Source organism: Grampus griseus, assembly GCF_964374135.1.
Source record: "Grampus griseus genome assembly, chromosome: 15".
NCBI lineage: Eukaryota > Metazoa > Chordata > Mammalia > Artiodactyla > Delphinidae > Grampus > Grampus griseus.
The window spans coordinates 21,477,636-21,497,186 of NC_139009.1; the positions used below are offsets into that span (position 1 = coordinate 21,477,636).

The following is a 19,551-nucleotide window of genomic DNA, read 5'->3' on the forward strand; positions in this document are numbered from 1 at the left end:
TCTTTAAGTTGGGAGATGGATTCTTGCAATTCTTTTTTTCCTTATTGTTTCCATCAAAATGTCTCGCCCATGGTAGGTAAATCATAAATGAGTATTGACTTAGCGATAGCACATGGTGTGTTGTTTGGAAGTCGATTAGAAATGGCAAAAAGATTGCTCTTGCCTTTTTGTCTTATAGGGTTTGCTCTCTCAGTCAAGTGTTTGAACTTGAATTTTCCTCTTATTCTAGGGGATGACCTGAACCCAAGGGATAATGGCTCATTCTGCCCCAAATTACACCTACTGATTTATATTAGAAAGTCAAGTTAATAAGGTACATAGACCTCTGCTGTTTCTGCTAGGGATGTCTGCTTGTGGAACCCATTTTTGGATCAGCAGATTACTGGAAAGCATATGTGGTCATTCTTTCATACACATATTCATACATTTGTTCATCAAATACTTATTGGGTACCTATTTTTGTAGTAGGCACCATTCTAGGCAGTGGGAGCACGACAGTGAATGAAACACTGCCCTTTAAGGAACTCAGCCAGATACATGATAAGAGCACATATCTAAGTAACTTTAAAATGCAGATGAAACAATAAAATGTTACCATATGAAGGGTGTAGCTAAATACCTGTAGGATTTCAGAGGAGAAACCATTACCTCAGAGGGCGGGATCAGGAAGTCTTGTGAGAGGATATGGCATCTGTTAAAGAACAGGTAGAATTGGGAGGTTTGAGGAAGAAGGCATTTAGGATTGAGTGGCAGGATGGAGTTCGGACAGCTGCTGCAGTTAGGGTGTGTCAGCGGCAGAGTGGGAAAATGAGGCTGGAAGGATACCTTGGAGGGGCTGGAATGCCAGGCCACTGTAGATCCAGGGTGCACTTTTGAATCTGAGAGAAATGCAGTATTTACTTCTCAGAGCTCATTTTCTGCTCTGGAATCATTCCTCCAGCCAGTTCCAGAGGGATATGGCTCTAAGCCTCTAGTTCTTTTCAGAGCTCCTATCTGCCCTTTAGGTTCTGCAGATAACATCAATATGCAAATCGAAAGATCTCTGATTACTTCAAGGAGAGAGTGTCTAGTAGGCTCAGTTCTCTGTTTTAACACCTGTGGCTTGTGACTGTCGCCAATTAATGAGGGTGCGGTACCAGGTGGCTGAAACAGCGTGGAAGTAACCAGTTGCCTAGTTGCCATGGGCACCAGACTGTTTGAGCCAAATGATTCGCTGGGTGGGTAGGTGCAAAGGTATTATGCACTTCTAGGGTGCCGTTCCCTTCTGTCCTCACACACACAACCACCCAGGAAGAATCTCTAAACCCTATAACTCAAAGCTACCTAGCATGGAAAGGATAGGGTGGAGCTTTAATAGTAGAAAGAATAACATGGTAATGGAAATGATGTCAGACCAAGAGTCGGGGAGGAAGGAGTAAGAGAAATGAAACTTAACATTTACCAGGCACATTCTTCATGCCTGGTTCTGTGCTTGGCTACTTTCATATACATTTGCCAAAGCCTTGCAAACCTGTTGCTTTCCATAATGCCCACATTTAGCATGTCATGTGGAAAAAATATAAAAACATGCAAACTCTTAGCAAATTTTTTTATTTCTGTAGCTAAAAGATCCCCATTTCTATGCAGTTGTTAAATTGTATGATGAACTTGCAAAACGTGTGTGTTCAAACGGCTTGCTGCTGCGGCTTGTCCGCCTTTAGCGTTGGCACCTCCAATACCTTTTCATTCACTGGGTGAGGTTTAGGGTGACTAGAGAGCGGGGAGTGCAGGCTCTTCCATCCAAGGCCCGGGATGGCTTACTGTGCTGTTTCAGGTCCACCAGGGCGAGAAGCAGTAAGTGCAGGAAAATAGCCTCGCTGCAGCCGAAGCCCGATGCTGCGGCCGATGCTCTAGCAAAGCTTTCTTCTGGCACGTGCGGAGGCGTGCCGCTCACCTCTGTCCTAAAAGCCCCTTCTAGGCTCTGATTAGGGCCTGGCACTCCACAGCACGTAACAAGTATTCAGATAACTCAGGAACAAAAGTCTCTTCTTAGCACTTAGTTCTGTAAATTTCAATTTGCCGTGGTTATCATCTATATTAGTTAGTTTAACAATTTACAAGAGAAAATGCTGGTTATAAGTGAAGGGAAACCACTTCAAACCAGCATAAAGCACGTAGGGCAATTTACTGGCTTTCCAAAGCTGGGAGAAGGTTGAAAAGCCAAACAACAGTAGGGGCAGGACGCAGCCGGACGAAGCACCACGGGAACTCGGTGCGAGTGCTGCCCGGGACGCTCTTCTCTCTCAGCTCTGTGTCTCTAGGGTGCAGGCTTTATTCTCTCACCCTACAGCCTGGCCTCTTCCATGAATGGGAAATATGGCTACTGACAGTTTCTTTTGCCTGTGCAAAAGGACTGGGCTCTTCCAGGACCCATCAGCTGTTCTCAGGGGGTTGGAACTGGCATCTCTGCCATGAGCTGTAAGGATCGGGACTTACGGGTGGGGACTAGAAGAGAGAGGGGCTTCCCAGGAGAAGAGAAGGTGTCAGGCAGGTAGTGTCACAGATAGCCACTGTATCAGCTACCCTTTCAAATGTCTTTTTCTATCCCTTACAAAGAGCTGTATGAACTACTTACATAAAAGCTTTATCTACCTTTTCCTTAAGTTATGGAACCATACTGGGGATGTGGTAAATGGTGTCGTATTTGTTCCATATGCGCTTAAAGAAAACTCACTATTGTTTTAACTTGTTTTGTTGGGCTCCTGGATGACAGTCTGGCACAAGGTTTGTATCTGTAGGTGTGCATAAAATCACAGCTCAGATGCCTGAGGATGTGGTTTAGTTTGATTTGTAAAACACTTACAAAAACTGATGCTTATATAAATAAGCTTAGCTTCCTATCAGACTCATTAAGAACACATTGTTAGGGTAATAGGGGAAACCCCGCACTCCAGATTCTTTCTCTAGAAACATTGGTGAGTAGAGAAGGTGGTGGAAGCCAGGAAACATCCTGTGCTTCCAATGAGGACCCTGGCTGTACTGCAACCCCCGCCCGCCCCCCCCCCCCCACACACACACCACAACCTCTAACCCTCTGGAGAGAAGGCTCCATTTTACACACCTTGTAGTCAATGCTGTGATTATTCAAAGAAAGTTGGTGGTTCTCAAGGCTATGTCTGTTAGGTATAATAACGGTTGGGACAGTAGTTGACCAATGAAATCTTGATCATCATTATTTTAAAAGAGCCAGGAATTTTTTTCCCCAAAGTTGTTTGCACAACATGTGTTTCAATTTAGTTTTATAAACAGAAGCTATAACCAACATATTAAGGTTAAGTACAGCTTCACAAGCAGATTCCTGCATAAATGAGAGCAGTGAAATGGTTTTTGTTTATGAAACTAATAAGTAAGATATATTTAAAAAAAAAACCCTAACCCCATACTGTATCGTGACATCTCATAGTAATGAACTCAAGATATCACTTTTAGAAAACACGGGTAGGTGACAGCAGCTCTTTCCTGGTATCCTGGACTCCCCTTCTAAGAGCTGGCTGTTTCAAGAACATCGTAGTTATCCTTTCCCGACCCAACAATCAGCTCTTCCTATTTCCACTGAGTACAGTTAGTTAATCATAGAGTGTGCCTAATCGTACAGAATTGAAGGAAGATTGATGTTATGGCTTAGAACTCCACAACCCTCATCAGTGTTCTTGGGGAAGCCATCCTCTTTCCTTCACTGAGTCTGTGTGAAGATGTCAAACAAATACATTTTATTTGGCATGGTGACCTTTATAGCTTTTAGTCTTCATACTCTTAAAATTTTAAATTTCTTGCTCCACAGTTTCTAAAAGTAAACATTAAAACACATAAAGCATGTACTCCTCAATTAGTTTTGAATACCCATTGGTGCAGGCAGGATAGTCTATTTGGGGTAAAAAGGGAATAAGAAATGGCTGCTTAAGTTGCTCATGGTCGTTTGGAGCACACAGGATTTAGACACTAAATGGAGGACAAGTACGTGTTTAGTAAATCTCTGCTATCTTTTCTGCATGTGGGTTTCCAAGTTTTTTATATCTTTCTTTGAGCACTGATACTGAGTCTTTTCTTTGTGCCCAAGAGCATGCCAGTGGGTATAGCATCGTGGCTAAGAGTCCAGGTTCTGAGTCAGCATACATGGGTTCAAAATTCATTTTCACCATTTAATCACTTTCAAGCCTCAGTTTCTTCATCTGCAAATGTACAATAATAATACCTACCTTATAAGGCTGTTATGGCAATTGTATGAGATAATGCATAGAAAGCACTAAGGAAAGTGACTATTGAATAAACGTCAGCTGTTGTTATTAGACATAATAGGAAGTAGGAGATCTCTACCCTGCCCTCAAGAAATTCACAGTCTGTTTGGAATTTAAAATATACACTGCTTAAACGGCATGGGGAATTCATGAGGCAACATGTAAAAACTACCAAGGGTAGGCATAGATCACACTGCAGTTGAAAGGAATCTTAATGGAGCAAGTGAATTTACAATCAGAGTTAAAGAAATTAAAGTCACTGGGACTTCCCTGGCGGTCCAGTGGTTAAGATGTCACCTTCCAATGCAGGGGGTGCGGGTTCGACCCCTGGTCGGGGAGCTAAGATCCCACATGCCTCACGGCCAAAAAACCAAAACATAAAACAGAAGCAATATTGTAACAAATTCAATAAAGCCTTTAAAAAATGGACCACACTTAAAAAAAATCTTTAAAAAGAAAAATGAAATTAAAGTCACACCAATTAAGAAAAGGAGAGAAAGAGCATTTTTAAATTGTGTTTTATTTTTAATTGAAGTATAGTTGATGTACAATATTATGTTACCTTCAAGTGTACTACATAGTGACTTGACATCTGCATACATTATGAAATGATCACTACAATATTATTGACCATATTCCTTATTCTGTATCTTATATCCCTGTGGCTTATTTATTTTATAACTGGAGGTTTGTACCTCTTCATCCCCTTCACCTATTCTGCCCTTCCCAACCTCCTCAAGAGAAAGAGCTTTTTGATAAGGGAAGTGGCAAGTGCAAAAGTGTTAGTCAAGATCTAGTAAAATGCATGGGGAGTGGCCCAGTTTGTCTGGACTAAGCAGAGGGAATCTTTTTACTCCCATTTCTATTTGGAGAAACCAAATCAGACGTAACTCTCTTAAAGGCTACCTTCACAAGATATATCAATATATCAAAGTAGTTTTTAGGCAAGAACTCAGTATGTGGTGAGATAAGCAGTAACTAGGCCTTCAGAACCCCAACCCCAGTGCAGCAACCCCTGCTGCATGGAAAGGAGGGGCCCAGGGCAAAAGGGCCCGACAGGACGCGACGCCCATCGATTCCTTACTCTTGTATCCATTTTGCTTTCCGACTACACTGGCTTTCCTTGCACTTGTATATTTCCCAGCACTTTGATGAAGAGGAAATGACCTGATTTCAAAAAAAATGACCAGTGTCTTTATTGGACAGAGACCCCTTAGCAGTGAGACCAAGGTCTTCTGTCAGGTACATCGTTTTCCTCGTTCTTGCATATTTCTTTTGCTTAGATTTAATTCAGTTCCCTAGCATGTTCATTGTCATGTCTTAATGCTAGTAGAATACAAATTCGAATGTTGATGGGGACTACTTATGCTGATATATAGCGCAGTGAGTCAAGAGGACTTTTCATCCTAAATCTCCTGTCGCAAGTAATGAGAGGCCACTGCTGAGTCTCCACAAGCTGTCTTGGAACGCTCTCTTGAAACTCCCATTCCCTCCTCACTCCTTGCCCCCTTCCCCTGCTTTCATTTTTCTCCGTAATATTTGTAACATATTATCTATTTTCCTTACTTTGTTAAATGTTTGTTAAATGAACGGTAGCATCATGAGAGTCTTATTCTCTTACTTGAAAAAACCTGACTTTGAAAAATCTAAATTTATGTAATTTGATGACGAATCTGTAATAGCAAAATACTGGGCCTCTAAAGTACAAACCTCACTTAGTATATTTTAAAATAAGTTTCTGTTTTGGGGATTTTTAATTTGCTTACATCTTTTCAAAAGCTCATAGCTTTTGTATAATGAGGTGCTTACTCAGACCTAGTTTTTTCGCCCTAGGAATCATGATTAATCCTGGGTCTTGTTTAATATCATTTTAAATGTAACTCTAAATGTTTCTTACTCTATTTTTCACAGGCAGTATAATAGCTTCCTTATAGTCTTTATGTCCACAAACTGGTTTTGCTAGTAATGGTTATAGCTTTGTTGTAAGCCTTTTCGAATTGAGAAATACAGTGGCTTTTTTAGTCTTCCTATGTGACATGTGGTTTGTAATATATATTGTCCAGCTAATGTCTATCACCAATTAGTTAATTGATAGTTTGTTCCTGTATTGACACTCAACATATAGGGGCTTGTTCAATGGCTGCTTTCCTCACTTGGAAAATTAGCATATCAGAAAGGTACAACATAATGATAAATTGTACTTGTGTTTGCTTTCATTTCCAAGGCTAATTGTTGTCTTTTCTACACCCTTTGGATATTTGCAATGAGCGGCGATTGAGAATAGGTGTATAGATAAACCATTATGACCTAAGCAGAATGTTAACTTTTATTAGTCGGTATACCCTTTGCTTACCTATGGTTCAGCTTTGAGTTTTCTTTGATAAAATCTTAAGTAGTCATAGATTTAAGGAACTAGAGAGATAAATATTGAGAAACTTTCTAGCAAAAAGCATTTTCTGTTTTACTCCGTTATTTCCTCATTCTTACAGTCATTCCTGCATTAATTCAGTTTTTTTTCAACCAATTTGCTATATATTTACTATGTTCCAGACACAGGGGATACAAAAATGAACAGGAAAAACTCCCAGCCTGCAAGGAACTCACCATCTAGTGACTATTCACTGCAAGCCGTAGGAACCCCTTTGTGCTACAGCCAAGTGCCGAGCCAAATCCATAGTTAGTTTTCAGCAAAATATCATGGCCATTATTGCCTCACCCTATGTATATCAGTGCCTGACATGCTTTTATAAAGGTAGGAGTCAGTATTTTTTTTTTTTTTAGCTTCATGTTCGGCGTCTTTCTCCCATTTTAGCTTGTTGCAGTTTCAAATGGCGCAGATAGAAAGCCCTGAAAATGTATACTTATACATTTTTAAATGTCCCCTACTACACTGTAACCACCCCCTGTTTTCTAAATGCTGCCATTAGTGGTTACAATAATCATCTGTAATGTTAGCTTCTAAGAGCCATGGTACAAGAGCTTCTTTTATAATTTCCCAGATGGAAAGGAACACATGTACAATCCTGTTAGAGTTGCAGAAACTGGAAACAGCTCTGTGTGGATTTGTATTTTTGGAACTCTTTGGGCTTATTTAAGCTCTCAAAGTCAAACTTACGTATCCATTAGGAATCAAATACCAACTCGGGGAAAACTCACGTGCCACACCAAGGGGAATAAATCATATTAAAGTAGTTTGTAAAGGAACTCCTGGAAACAACTATTTTCATATTCAGAGTAATGTTTCGTGTACTTTTTGCAGGATGCCAGATAATAAACGTTGATTATATAAACCAGGGTCATTCCGGTTGTTTGGAGGACTGTCTCTGAGCATTTCTGTTCTTTGCTTAAATAGTAGTGAAATGAGAAGTTAAAAAGCAGGAAAGGGAAATAATTATAAATTATCCATAGGCATATGGAATGAAGCTGTTAATTAAAAGGGTTTTTAGTGGGCCCAAGTTTTGCAGTGTTTTTTTTGTTTTTACAGAGTTTTGTGACTTGAGGTCAGAGCCTTGACCTTTAACAAGGAAACTTAGTCATTGGAGAAAGGTATCTGAAAGTCAGTTCAATGTTAGTTCTTTTTTTATTGTCTCTCTTAAGATGACCAGCCTAACTCGAAAGGGGGACTACTTCTACACTTAGATTATAAAATGAATTTGTCCCGGGACTTCCCTGATGGCACAGTGGTTAAGAATCCGCCTGCCAATGCAGGGGACACCGGTTCAAGCCCTGATCCGGGAAGATCCCACATGCCGTGGAGCAGCTAAGCCCGTGAGCCACAACTACTGAGCCTGCACTCTAGAGCCCGCAACGCAAGCCACAACTACTGAGCCTGTGCACCACAACTACTGAATCCTGCGTGCTCTAGGGCCTGTGCTCTGCAACGAGAGAAGCCACCGCAGTAAGAAGCCCACGCACTGCAACGAAGAGTGGCCCCCTCTCGCTCTAGCTAGAGAAAGCCCACACACAGCAACGAAGACCCAATGCAGACAAAAATAAATAAGTAAAGTAAATAAATTTATAAAAAAATAATAAAATAAAATAAATTTGTCCCTCTGAATGTGAATTTTTTCAAGCTTAGCTTCAACCTTATTTTAGATATTTTATGAGTTTTAGAGTCATATAATTACATAGTTTCTATTTGTTGAGACTATAAGTATTTTTAAAATTTTCCATCCTTACTTTGCAGAAAGGAATATTCAAGGTTGGACTCTTTATCATCTATAAAAGAGCAAAAAGTGATAGATAAACTCAGACTCCCAATCTTGGCTTTCCTTTTAAAACCACTAGTTCTAGGGACCTTGGTGTACCTGAGGGGGTGTGTGTGCGGGGGGAGGACAGGAGCAAGGAGCCAGTACTTAGTTTCCAGACATCACTGGTGACAGCAACTTTTGTAAAGCAGGTTGCTGAAAATCACTAGGAGTGGAGAAATACAGTTAGGAATTAACGTTAAATTGTTTATTGATTTATCCATTCAGCAGACATTGAGTGGTTTCTGTGTTCCAGGCACTGTACTAAAATCATCCTTGTACGTACTTCCTGTGTCATACCACCTAAAAATATACTCCAGATATACATGTGTATTGCAAATCTACATGTAAAAATAAAATTGTAACAATGTTAGATGAAAAACTAGGAAAATGGTTAAACAACCCCTGAGTTATTAACCAGATTTAACTCTATAGCAATCTAAATTTTCTTCTGATGTCAGAAGAGCCCCTAGACAAAGTCAGAAGTCAAAAAGAGAAAATATGTATAATACACATGATAGACAAGGGTTAGTAAATCTAATACACGGCAATAACAAAAAAGTCTAAGAACCTTTAAGCAAAATGGGTAAAGGATTTGTTGGGAAAATTTACAGGAGAAATGTAAATGACCAGTAAACAAGTGAAAAACATTGCCCAGCTTCATTCATTGAGTCTAAATTGAGATACCATTTTCCAGCTATCAGATGGCCAACATTAAATTAAAGAGTGACAACAGCCAGTGTTATCCAGTGACTCAGGATGAACGGAAAGAGGCTCTCTCTCATACTGATGCAAACTCATGGGTCCAAATGTGAACTGCTGCAAAATTTTTAGAAAAACAATCTATTAAACTCTATTAAAATGTAAAATATTTATAACCTTTGACCCAACAGCTGAGTTTTAGTTATCTCCTAAGAACTATGAATCCCACTAGTAAAGGGTATATATACAAGGATATTTATTGTAGCACGATCAAGTAGCTAAGAACTACAGACAACCTGAATGTCTGTTGCTAGGGGAATGGTCAAATAGAAAATAAATCCATGCCGTGGAATATTATGTGGCTATTTAGAAAGCAGTTGGTAGAGTCCTGTGTATAATATGACTCCATTAGGGAAAACAAGACACAGGGTTAAAGAGTTATTTATATGCAAGTGTGTGTGTGTGTGTTTATGATCATAGAAAAAGCTGTTTAAGCCCATGTAACGGTTACTATTGGTTACCTTGAAAAGTGAGGGTGGAAATGCTTTTTCTTTTAAAAACTTCTGTATCATTTGACTAGTTACAACAAGGCTAAATGTAATGTAAAATGAAAAATCAGTTGAGAAGTTATAAAAGAGAGAATGAAAAGGGAAGGGTAAGTGGCCAAGAGACAGAAGAAGACCAGGAGAGTATAGTTTCTTAGAAGCAAGAAAGAGAATTTCCCGAGGAGAGAGATTTCCATGTCAAATACTGTTTAGAGATCAAGTAAGGTAAGGACCGAGAGGCATTTGCTGTGTTTAGTGGCTGCCTGTGGGAAGAAGTAAGGTCAGAAGGCTACTCTAGTGGGCTAAGGGGAGGCTAAGAGGAGGGGAGGGAGTGAGGCAGGGAGTGTGGACCACTCTTTCAGCAGTCTGTGCAGGGGAGGAGAGAGAGAACCCAGGGAACTAGGTAGAGACGAGCATGATTCGTTTCTTTCTTTTTAAAATTTTTATATTTTAAGATGGGAGAGACTTCCAGTCCTTGTCCCTATGTATACTTGCCACACTTGTGCATCCTATAGACACAATAGAAGGCAGAGCAAGGACACTGAAGATGCTAGAGGTGAGCAGGTGAGCATGATGTCCAGCTTCCTAGGATGCAGGAGAAACAGGGCTGAGGTTAGTTTTAGATCAAAGGAAGGACTTCATATCTGAGATTCTCACAGCTCACGGGCAGTGATTCTTAAAGTCTGGGTTGGGACCCTCCTAGGATGGCTGCTGAGCCCTCCTGAGGACCTGTGAACTGATTCGGAAATGTGGGTCAGTTCTTACCGGTCCTTCGGGGTGAAAGATGCGCAATGCTATCAAGTTTTTTAAAAAACCTGCATTTGACTTGGAGCCACTATCAACCAGAAATAAATTATTAAGGGTTTTTAGAATTTGCTCTTCACAAATTGAAATCAACATGCAATGAGAATTTATTCTAATTTGGTATTTTCTTCTGGCAGCCTGGCAAATACTCAGGGCTTGGCAGCAATCATAAAGCACATGCACATAGTTGTAAATCCCACAATTTTAATTCAGGACAATTCAGTGTATCATCCGTGTTGGTTTGGGTTGGTTATGACATTCGATTGTTGCTATTCTTGCTTTTTAATTATAAATTACAGTAAGTTTAGCTTTATCATTACCAGTCTAGTTTATTGTGGGTTGTTTGGTTAACCTCTCAATGTTTCTTGATACATATCTGGATCAACAATGTTTTTGTCATAATATTCTTATAACTAGTCTTTTAAGATACGTATGTCTTGTGGTTCACATATGAATCATCCATAATCATTTTGCTAAAGCAGATATATACATCAACACCCTGCCATTTGCATGTACAGTGGAATACTTCACAGTGATATGCTTCTTGGTAATGTTTGCCATTTAAATAACTTATATTATCAAGGTAGATATAATAAAATTACTGGGTATTTTAAGATTTTGTTGTTGTCTAGTGATATAAATCATGTTTATAATGCATCTTCATCCCAGAAAAAGTAAATTTTAAGCCATTTGTATGTATTATGTAAATTATAAGCCATTATATATCTTGCTAGCAGCATGATTACTGTAATTTGTTAACTATGTTTTTGTCTAATTCTTTGTTATCACCAGATTCACTTTTCCCCTCTTGGAATGTGGGAACAAGTGAAATTGGTGGCAGGCTTTTTCTCACTGTGGTAGGCTTTGGTCAGAAAGTTTGAAAGCTATCACTCTAAAAGAGTGACTAGGTAGGTGGCAAAGGATGTGTGGCGTCTTGAATCCAGGTAACTCGCACCTCTGGTCTCATTGCTAGTGGGCTGTAAGCTGGTCACCAGAAAGATGTCATGAGAGAAGGAACTGATGGCATTGTGTTTTTCACTAACTGTTTAAGGATGTGAATGAAGACCCTGGAGAAGATGTGGCCCTCCTTTCTGTCAGTTTTGAGGACACTGAAGCCACTCAGGTGTATCCTAAGCTGTACTTGTCACCCCGAATTGAACAGTAAGTATCCGTGTCATTTATGTTATGTAGCCTGATGCTTCTCCTTGTTAATCAAACATGCTTGCTACTTCTTTTGCCACTCTTAAACTCTTAAAATGACTTCTCTTTATTGACTTTTGTTTTCTTAAAAATGAATTCTATTCAGAGTTTAGATTTCAGAGTAAATGCAGTTGGTATTTGCAACTGTGATCTTTGGATGAGACTTAGTTGTGCAGTTTGTGATGTGAATACTGTGCCTGGTAGACTGGATTCACAATTGTGACTCCTTCCAAATGCCCCTGAGTATGTATGGTTACCCGAAAGAGGACTGCTGAACAACATCCTATGCAATTTCTTGTGTATTTGTAATACTTACAGTTGTTTGCAAAAATGTAACCAGTATCCTGACAGTATTAACTTATCCAGATTAGTGAAGGGAATAGAATAAGCAGATAGCTTAAAACGATGACATGTTCGAATTATTTTTCTGTGTTGAAATAGTTCTATATAACTTTACACAACATTCAGGCTACATGGTACAAGTAGTTTATTTTATTTTATTTTTTTAACATCTTTATTGGAGTATAATTGCTTTAGAATTATGTTGTGTTAGTTTCTGCTGTATAACAAAGTGAATCAGCTATATGTATACATATATCCCCATATCCCCTCCCTCTTGCGTCTCCCTCCCACCCTCCCTATCCCACCCCTCTAGGTGGTCACAAAGCACCGAGCTGATCTCCCTGTGCTATTTGGCTGCTTCCCACTAGCTATCTGTTTTACATTTGATAGTGTATATATGTCAATGCCACTCTCTCACTTCGTCCCAGCTTACCCTTCCCCCTCCCCGTGTCCTCAAGTCCATTGTCTCCATCTGCATCTTTGTTCCTGTCCTGCTCCTAGGTTCTTCAGAACCTTTTTTTTTTTTTTGATTGCATATATATGTGTTAGCATACAGTATTTGTTTTTCCCTTTCTAACTTATTTCACTTAGTATGACAGACTCTAGGTCCATCCACCTCACTACAAATAACTCAATTTCGTTTCTTTTTATGGCTGAGTAATATTCCATTGTATATATGAGCCACATCTTCTTTATCCATTCATCTGTCAGTGGACACTTAGGTTGCTTCCATGTCCTGGCTACTGTAAATAGAGCTGCAATGAACATTGTGGTACATGACTCTTTTTGAATTATGGTTTTCTCAGGGTATATGCCCAGTAGTGGGATTGCTGGGTCGTATAGTAGTTCTATTTTTAGTTTCTTAAGGAACCTCCATACTGTTCTCCATAGTGGCTGTACCAATTTACATTCCCACCAACAGTGCAAGAGGGGTCCCTCTTCTCCACACCCTCTCCAGCATTTATTGTTTGTAGATTTTTTGATGCTGGCCATTGTGGCTGGTGTGAGGTGATACCTCATTGTAGTTTGATTTGCATTTCTCTAATGATTAGTGATGTTGAGCATCCTTTCATGTGTTTGTTGGCAATCTGTATATCATTTTTGGAGAAATGTCTATTTAGGTCTTCTGCCCATTTTTGGATTGGGTTGTTTGTTTTTTTGATATTGAGCTGCATGAGCTGCTTGTATATTTTGGAGATTAATCCTTTGTCAGTTGCTTCATTTGCAAATATTTTCTCCCATTCTGAGGGTTTTGTTTTCGTCTTGTTTATGGCTTCTTTTGCTGTGCAAAACCTTTTAAGTTTCATTAGGTCCCATTTGTTTTTATTTCCATTTCTCTAGGAGGTGGGTCAAAAAGGATCGTGCAGTGATTTATGTCATAGAGTGTTCTGCCTATGTTTTCCTCTAAGAGTTTTATAGTGTCTGGCCTTACGTTTAGGTCTTTAATGCATTTTGAGTTTTTTTTTGTGTATGGTGTTAGGGAGTGTTCTAATTTCATTCTTTTACATGTAGCTGTCCAGTTTTCCCAGCACCACTTATTGAAGAGGCTGTCTGTTCTCCATTGTATATTCTTACCTCCTTTATCAAAGATAAGGTGACCATATGTGTGTGAGTTTAACTCTGGACTTTCTATCCTGTTCCATTGATCTGTGTTTCTGTTTTTGTGCCAGTACCATACGGTCTTGAGCACTGTAGCTTTGTAGTATAGTCTGAAGTCAGGGAGCCTGATTGCTCCAGCTCCGTTTTTCTTTCTCAAGATTGCTTTGGCTATTTGGGGTCTTTTGTGTTTCCATACAAATCTTGCAATTTTTTGTTCTACTTCTGTGAAAAATGCCATTGACAGTTTGATAGAGATTGCATTGAATCAGTAGATTGCTTTGAGCAGTGTAGTCATTCTCACAGTGTTGATTCCTCCAATCCAAGAACATGGTATATCTTGCCATCTGTTTGTATTATGTTTCATTTCTTTCATCAGTGTCTTATAGTTTTCTGCATACAGGTCTTTTGTCTCCTTAGGTAAGTTTATTCCTAGGTATTTTATTCTTTTTGTTGCAGTGGTAAGTGGGAGTGTTTCCTTAATTTCTCTTTCAGATTTTTCATCATTAGTGTATAGGAATGCAAGAGATTTCTGTGCATTAATTTTCTATCCTGCTACTTTACCAAAAGCATTGATTAGCTCTAGTAGTTTTCTGGTAGCATCTTTAGGATTCTGTATGTATAGTATCATGTCATCTGCAAACAGTGACAGTTTTACTTCTTTTCTGATTTGGATCCCTTTTATTTCTTTTTCTTCTCTGATTGCTGTGGCTAAAACTTCCAAAACTATGTTGAATAAGAGCGGTGAGAGTGGGCAACCTTGTCTTCTTCCTGATCTTAGTGGAAATTGTTTCAGTTTTTCACCATTGAGAATGACGTTGCCTGTGGGTTTGTCATATATAGCCTTAATTATGTTGAGGTAAGTTCCCTCTATGCCTACTTTCAGGAGGGTGTTTATCATAAATGGGTGTTGAATTATCTTATGGTTTTTATCCTTCAATTTGTTAATATGGTGTATCACATTGATTGATTTGCCTATATTGAAGAATCATTGCATTCCTGGGATAAACCCCACTTGATCATGGTGTATGACCCTTTTAATGTGCTGTTGGATTCCATTTGCTAGTATATTGTTGAGGATTTTTGCATCTATGTTCATCAGTGATATTGGCCTGCAGTTTTCTTTTTTTGTGACATTTTGTCTGGTTTTGGTATCAGGGTGATGGTGGCCTCGTAGAATGAGTTTGGGAGTGTTCCTCCATCTGCTATATTTTGGAAGAGTTTGAGAAGGATAGGTGTTAGTTCTCTAGATGTTTGATAGAATTCGCCCGTGAAGCCATCTGGTCCTGGGCTTTTGTTGGTTGGAAGATTTTTAATCACAGTGTCAATTTCAATGCTTGTGATTGGTCAGTTCATATTTTCTGTTTCTTCCTGGTTCAGTCTTGGAAGGTAGTGCTTTTCTAAGAATTTGTCCATTTCTTCCAGGTTGTCCATTTTATTGGTGTATAGCTGCTTGTAGTAATCTCTCACGATCCTTTGTATTTCTGCAGTGTCGGTTGTTACTTCTCCTTTTTCACTTCTCATTCTGTTGATTTGAGTCTTCTCCCTTTTTTTCTTGATGAGTCTGGCTAATGTTTTATCAATTTTGTTTATCTTCTCAAAGAAGCAGCGTTCAGTTTTACTGATCTTTGCTATCGTTTCCTTCATTTCTTTTTCATTTATTTCTGATCTGTTCTTTATGATTTCTTTCCTTCTGCTAACTTTGGGGTTTTTTTGTTCTTCTTCCTCTAATTGCTTTAGGTGTAGGGTTGGGTTGTTGGAGATTTTTCTTGTGTCTTGAGGTAGGATTGTATTGCTATACACTTTCCTCTTAGAACTGCTTTCGCTGCATCCCATAGGTTTTGGGTCATCATGTTTTCATTGTCATTTGTTTCTAGGTATTTTTTGATTTGCTCTTTGATTTCTTCAGTGATCTCTTGGTTATTTAATAGTGTATTGTTTAGCCTCCATGTGTTTGTATTTTTTACAGTTTTTTTTCCTGTAATTGATATTTAGTCTCATAGTGTTGTGGTAACAAAAGATACTTGATACGATTTCAATTTTTTAAAATTTACCAAGGCTTTATTTGTGACCGAATATATGGTCTATTCTGGCAAATGTTCCATGAGCACTTGAGAAGAAAGTGTATTCTGTTTTTTTTGGATGGAATGTCCTATCAATATCAATTAAGTCCATCTTGTTTAACGTATCATTTAAAGCTTGTGTTTCCTTATTTTCATTTCGGATGATCAGTCCATTGGTGAAAGTGGGGTGTTAAAATCCCCTACTATTATTGTGTTACTGTTGATTTCCCCTTTTATGGCTGTTATCATTTGCCTTATGTATTGAGGTGCCCTATGTTGGGTGCATAAATATTTACTATTTTTATATCTTCTTCTTGGATTGATCCCTTGATCATTGTGTAGTGTCCTTCTTTGTCTCTTGTAATAGTCTTTATTTTAAAGTCTATTTTGTCTGATATGAGAATTGCTACTCCAGCTTTCTTTTGATATCCATTTACATGGAATATCTTTTTCCATCGCCTCACTTTCAGTAGTATGTGTCCCTAGGTCTGAAGTGGGTCTCCTGTGGACAGCATATATACAGGTCTTGTTTTTGTATCCATTAAGCCAGTTTGTGTCTTTTGGTGGGAGCATTTAATCCATTTACATTTAAGGTAATTATCGATATGTATATTCCTATTACCATTTTCTTAATTGTTTTGAGTTTGTTATTGTAATTCTTTTCCTTCTATTGTGTTTCCTGCCTAGAGAAGTTCCTTTAGCATTTGTTGTAAAGCTGGTCTGGTGGTGCTGAATTCTCTTCACTTTTGCTTGTCTGTAAAGGTTTTAATTTCTCTGTCTAATCTGAATGAGATCCTTGCTGGGTAGAGTCATCTTGGTTGTAGGTTTTTCCCTTTCATCACTTTCAATAGGTCCTGCTACTCCCTTCTGGCTTGCAGAGTTCCTGCTGAAAGATCAGCTGTTAACCTTATGGGGATTCCCTTGTGTGTTAATTGTTGTTTTTCCCTTGCTGCTTTTAATATTTTTTCTTTGCATTTAATTTTTGATAGTTTGATTAATATGTGTCTTGGCATGTTTCTCCTTGGATTTATCCTGTATGGGACTCTCTGCGCTTCCATACTTGATTGACTGTTTCCTTTCCCATATTAGGGAAGTCTTCAACTATAATCTCTTCAAATACTTTCTCAGTCCCTCTCTTTTTCTCTTCCTCTTCTTCTGGAACCCCTATAATTCGACTCTTGGTGCGTTTAACGTTGTCCCAGAGGTCTCTGGGACTGTCCTCAATTGTTTTCATTCTATTTTCTTTATTCTGCTATGTGGTAGTTATTTCTACTATTTTATCTTCCTGGTCACTTATCCGTTCTTTGCCTCAGTTATTCTGCTATTGATTCCTTCTAGAGAATTTTTAATTTCATTTGTTTTGTTGTTCATCATTGTTTGTTTGCTCTTTAGTTCTTCTAGGTCCTTTTTAAACGTTTCTTGTAATTTCTCCATTCTATTTCCAAGCTTCTCGATCATCTTTACTCTCATTACTCTGAATATTTTTTCAGGTAGGCTGCCTATTTCCTCTTCATTTGTTTGGTCTGGTGGGTGTTTACTTTGCTTCTTCATCTGCTGTGTGTTTCTCTGTCTTCTCATTTTGCTTAACTTACTGTGTTTAGGGTCTTCTTTTCACAGGCTGCAGGTTCGTAGTTCCTGTTGTTTTGGTGTCTGCCCCCAGTGGGTGAGGTTGTGTCAGTGGGTTGTGTAGGCTTTCTGGTGGAGGGGACTGGTTCCTGTGTTCTGGTGGATGAGGCTGGATCTTGTCTTTCTGGTGGGCAGGACTGCGTCTGGTAGTGTGTTTTGGGGTGTCTGTGAACTTAGTATGATTTTAGGCAGCCTCTCTGCTAATGGTGGGGTTGTATTCCTGTCTTGCTAGCTGTTTGACATGGGGTGACCAGCACTGGAGCTTGTTGGTCGTTGAGTGGCTCTGGTTCTTAGTGTTGAGACGGAGGTCTCTGTGGGAGTTCTTGCTGCTTTATATTACATGGGGCTGAGAGGTCTCTGGTGGCCCAATGTCCTGAACTCGGCTCTCCCACCTCAGAGTCTCAGGCCTGACACCCGGCCGGAGTGCCAAGACCCTGTCCGTCACGTGGCTGAGAAGAAAAGGGAGGAAAAAAAGAAAGAAAGAAAAATAAATAAATAAAATAAAAAAAAATTAAAATAAAAAATAAATATTATTACAAAATTTTTTTAATTAAAAAATTTTTTTTAAGTAAGAAAAAAAAGGAAGAGAGCAACCAAACCAATAAACAAATCCACCAATGATAACAAGTGCTAAGAACTATACTGAGATAAACATAAGAATCAGAAACTAGTCAGTTGCACACAGCAAACCCCAAGTCTACAGTTTCTCCCAAAGTTCACCGCCTCAGTTTTGGGATGATTTGTTATCTATTCAGGTATTCTACAGTTGCAGGGTACACCCAGCTGATTGTGGAGACTTAATCCCTTGTTTCTGAGGCTGCTGGGAGAAATTTCCCTTTCTCTTCTTTGTTCGCACAGCTCCTGGGGTTCAGCCTTGGATATGGCCCTGCCTCTGCATGTAGATCAACCTCTGACATCTGTTCTTCGCCCAGACAGGAGGGGGTTATGGAGCGGCTGAATAGGGGGCTCTGGCTCACTCAGGCCAGGGAGAGGGAGGGGTACGGAATGCGGGGTGAGCCTGTGGCCGCAGAGGCCAGTGTGACGTTGCACCAGCCTGAGGCACACCGTGTGTTCTCCCGGGGAAGTTGTCCCTGGATCACGGGACCCTGGCAGTGGCGGGCTGCACAGGCTCCTGGGAGGGGAAGTGTGGATAGTGACCTGTGCTTGCACACAGGATTCTTGGTGGCTGCAGCAGCAGCCTTAGTGTTTCATGCCCGTCTCTGGTGTCTACACTGATAGACACGGCTCACGCCCATCGCTGCAGCTCGTTTAGGCAGTGCTCGGAATCCCCTCTCCTCACGCACCCTGAAACAATTGTCTCTTGCCTCTTAGGTAGTTCCAAACTTTTTCCCAGACTCCCTCCCGCTAGCTGTGGCACACCAGCCCCCTTCAGGCTGTGTTCACACAGCCAACCCCAGTTCTCTCCCTAGGATCTGACCTCTGAAGCCCGAGCCTCAGCTCCCAGCCCCCGCCCGCCCCGGCGGGTGAGCAGAGAAGCCTCTCAGGCTGGTGAGTGCTGGTCGGCACTGCTCCTCTGTGCGGGAATCTCTCTGCTTTGCCCTCCACACGCCTGTTGCTGCACTTTCCTCTGTGGCTCCGAAGCTCCCCCCTCTGCCACCCGCAGTCTCCACCCGCGAAGGACCTTCCTAGTGTGTGGAAACCTTTCCTCCTTCACAGCTCCCTCCCAGAGGGGCAGGTCCCGTCCCTATGCTTTTGTCTCTAATTTTTCTGTTTTCTTTTACCCTCCCCAGGTACGTGGGGAGTTTCTTGCCTTTGGGAGGTGTGAGGTCTTCTGCCAGCGTTCAGTAGGTGTTCTGTAGGAGCTGTTCCACATGTAGATGTATTTTTGATCTATTTGTGGGGAGGAAGGTGATCTCCATGTCTTAGTCCTCTGCCATCTTGAAGGCCCTGTGGTACAAGTAGTTTAATATCACGTTTGTGTTTTAACTCAATAACTTTATTCATCAGTAATGAATCTTATAAGGACTAGCTTCGCAACGTGCTTATTGTTGGCTAAAATGCTTTACTAGCTTATTCTACTTCAAAGGAAGTTGAGGTTCATTGAAAATGGATTGTAAGCAGATTTGGTTGGGAACTTTTGACAGGACAGATTTTTCATCAGCAGAGAGAGTTTTTACAGACCAATTGAAAT

At 40.0% G+C, this 19,551-nt stretch overlaps 1 protein-coding gene across 2 annotated transcripts in view; it reads left to right on the top strand.

The window, feature by feature from the left end:
- BABAM2 (BRISC and BRCA1 A complex member 2) overlaps positions 1 to 19,551 on the top strand; it is a 434,760-nt gene that overhangs the window by 218,531 nt on the left and 196,678 nt on the right. For both annotated transcript variants that reach the window (XM_082671824.1, XM_082671825.1), the window contains one exon: positions 11,624 to 11,733. In XM_082671824.1, coding sequence (XP_082527950.1) covers positions 11,624 to 11,733 — 110 coding nt within the window. The remainder of the gene's footprint in view (positions 1 to 11,623; positions 11,734 to 19,551) is intronic.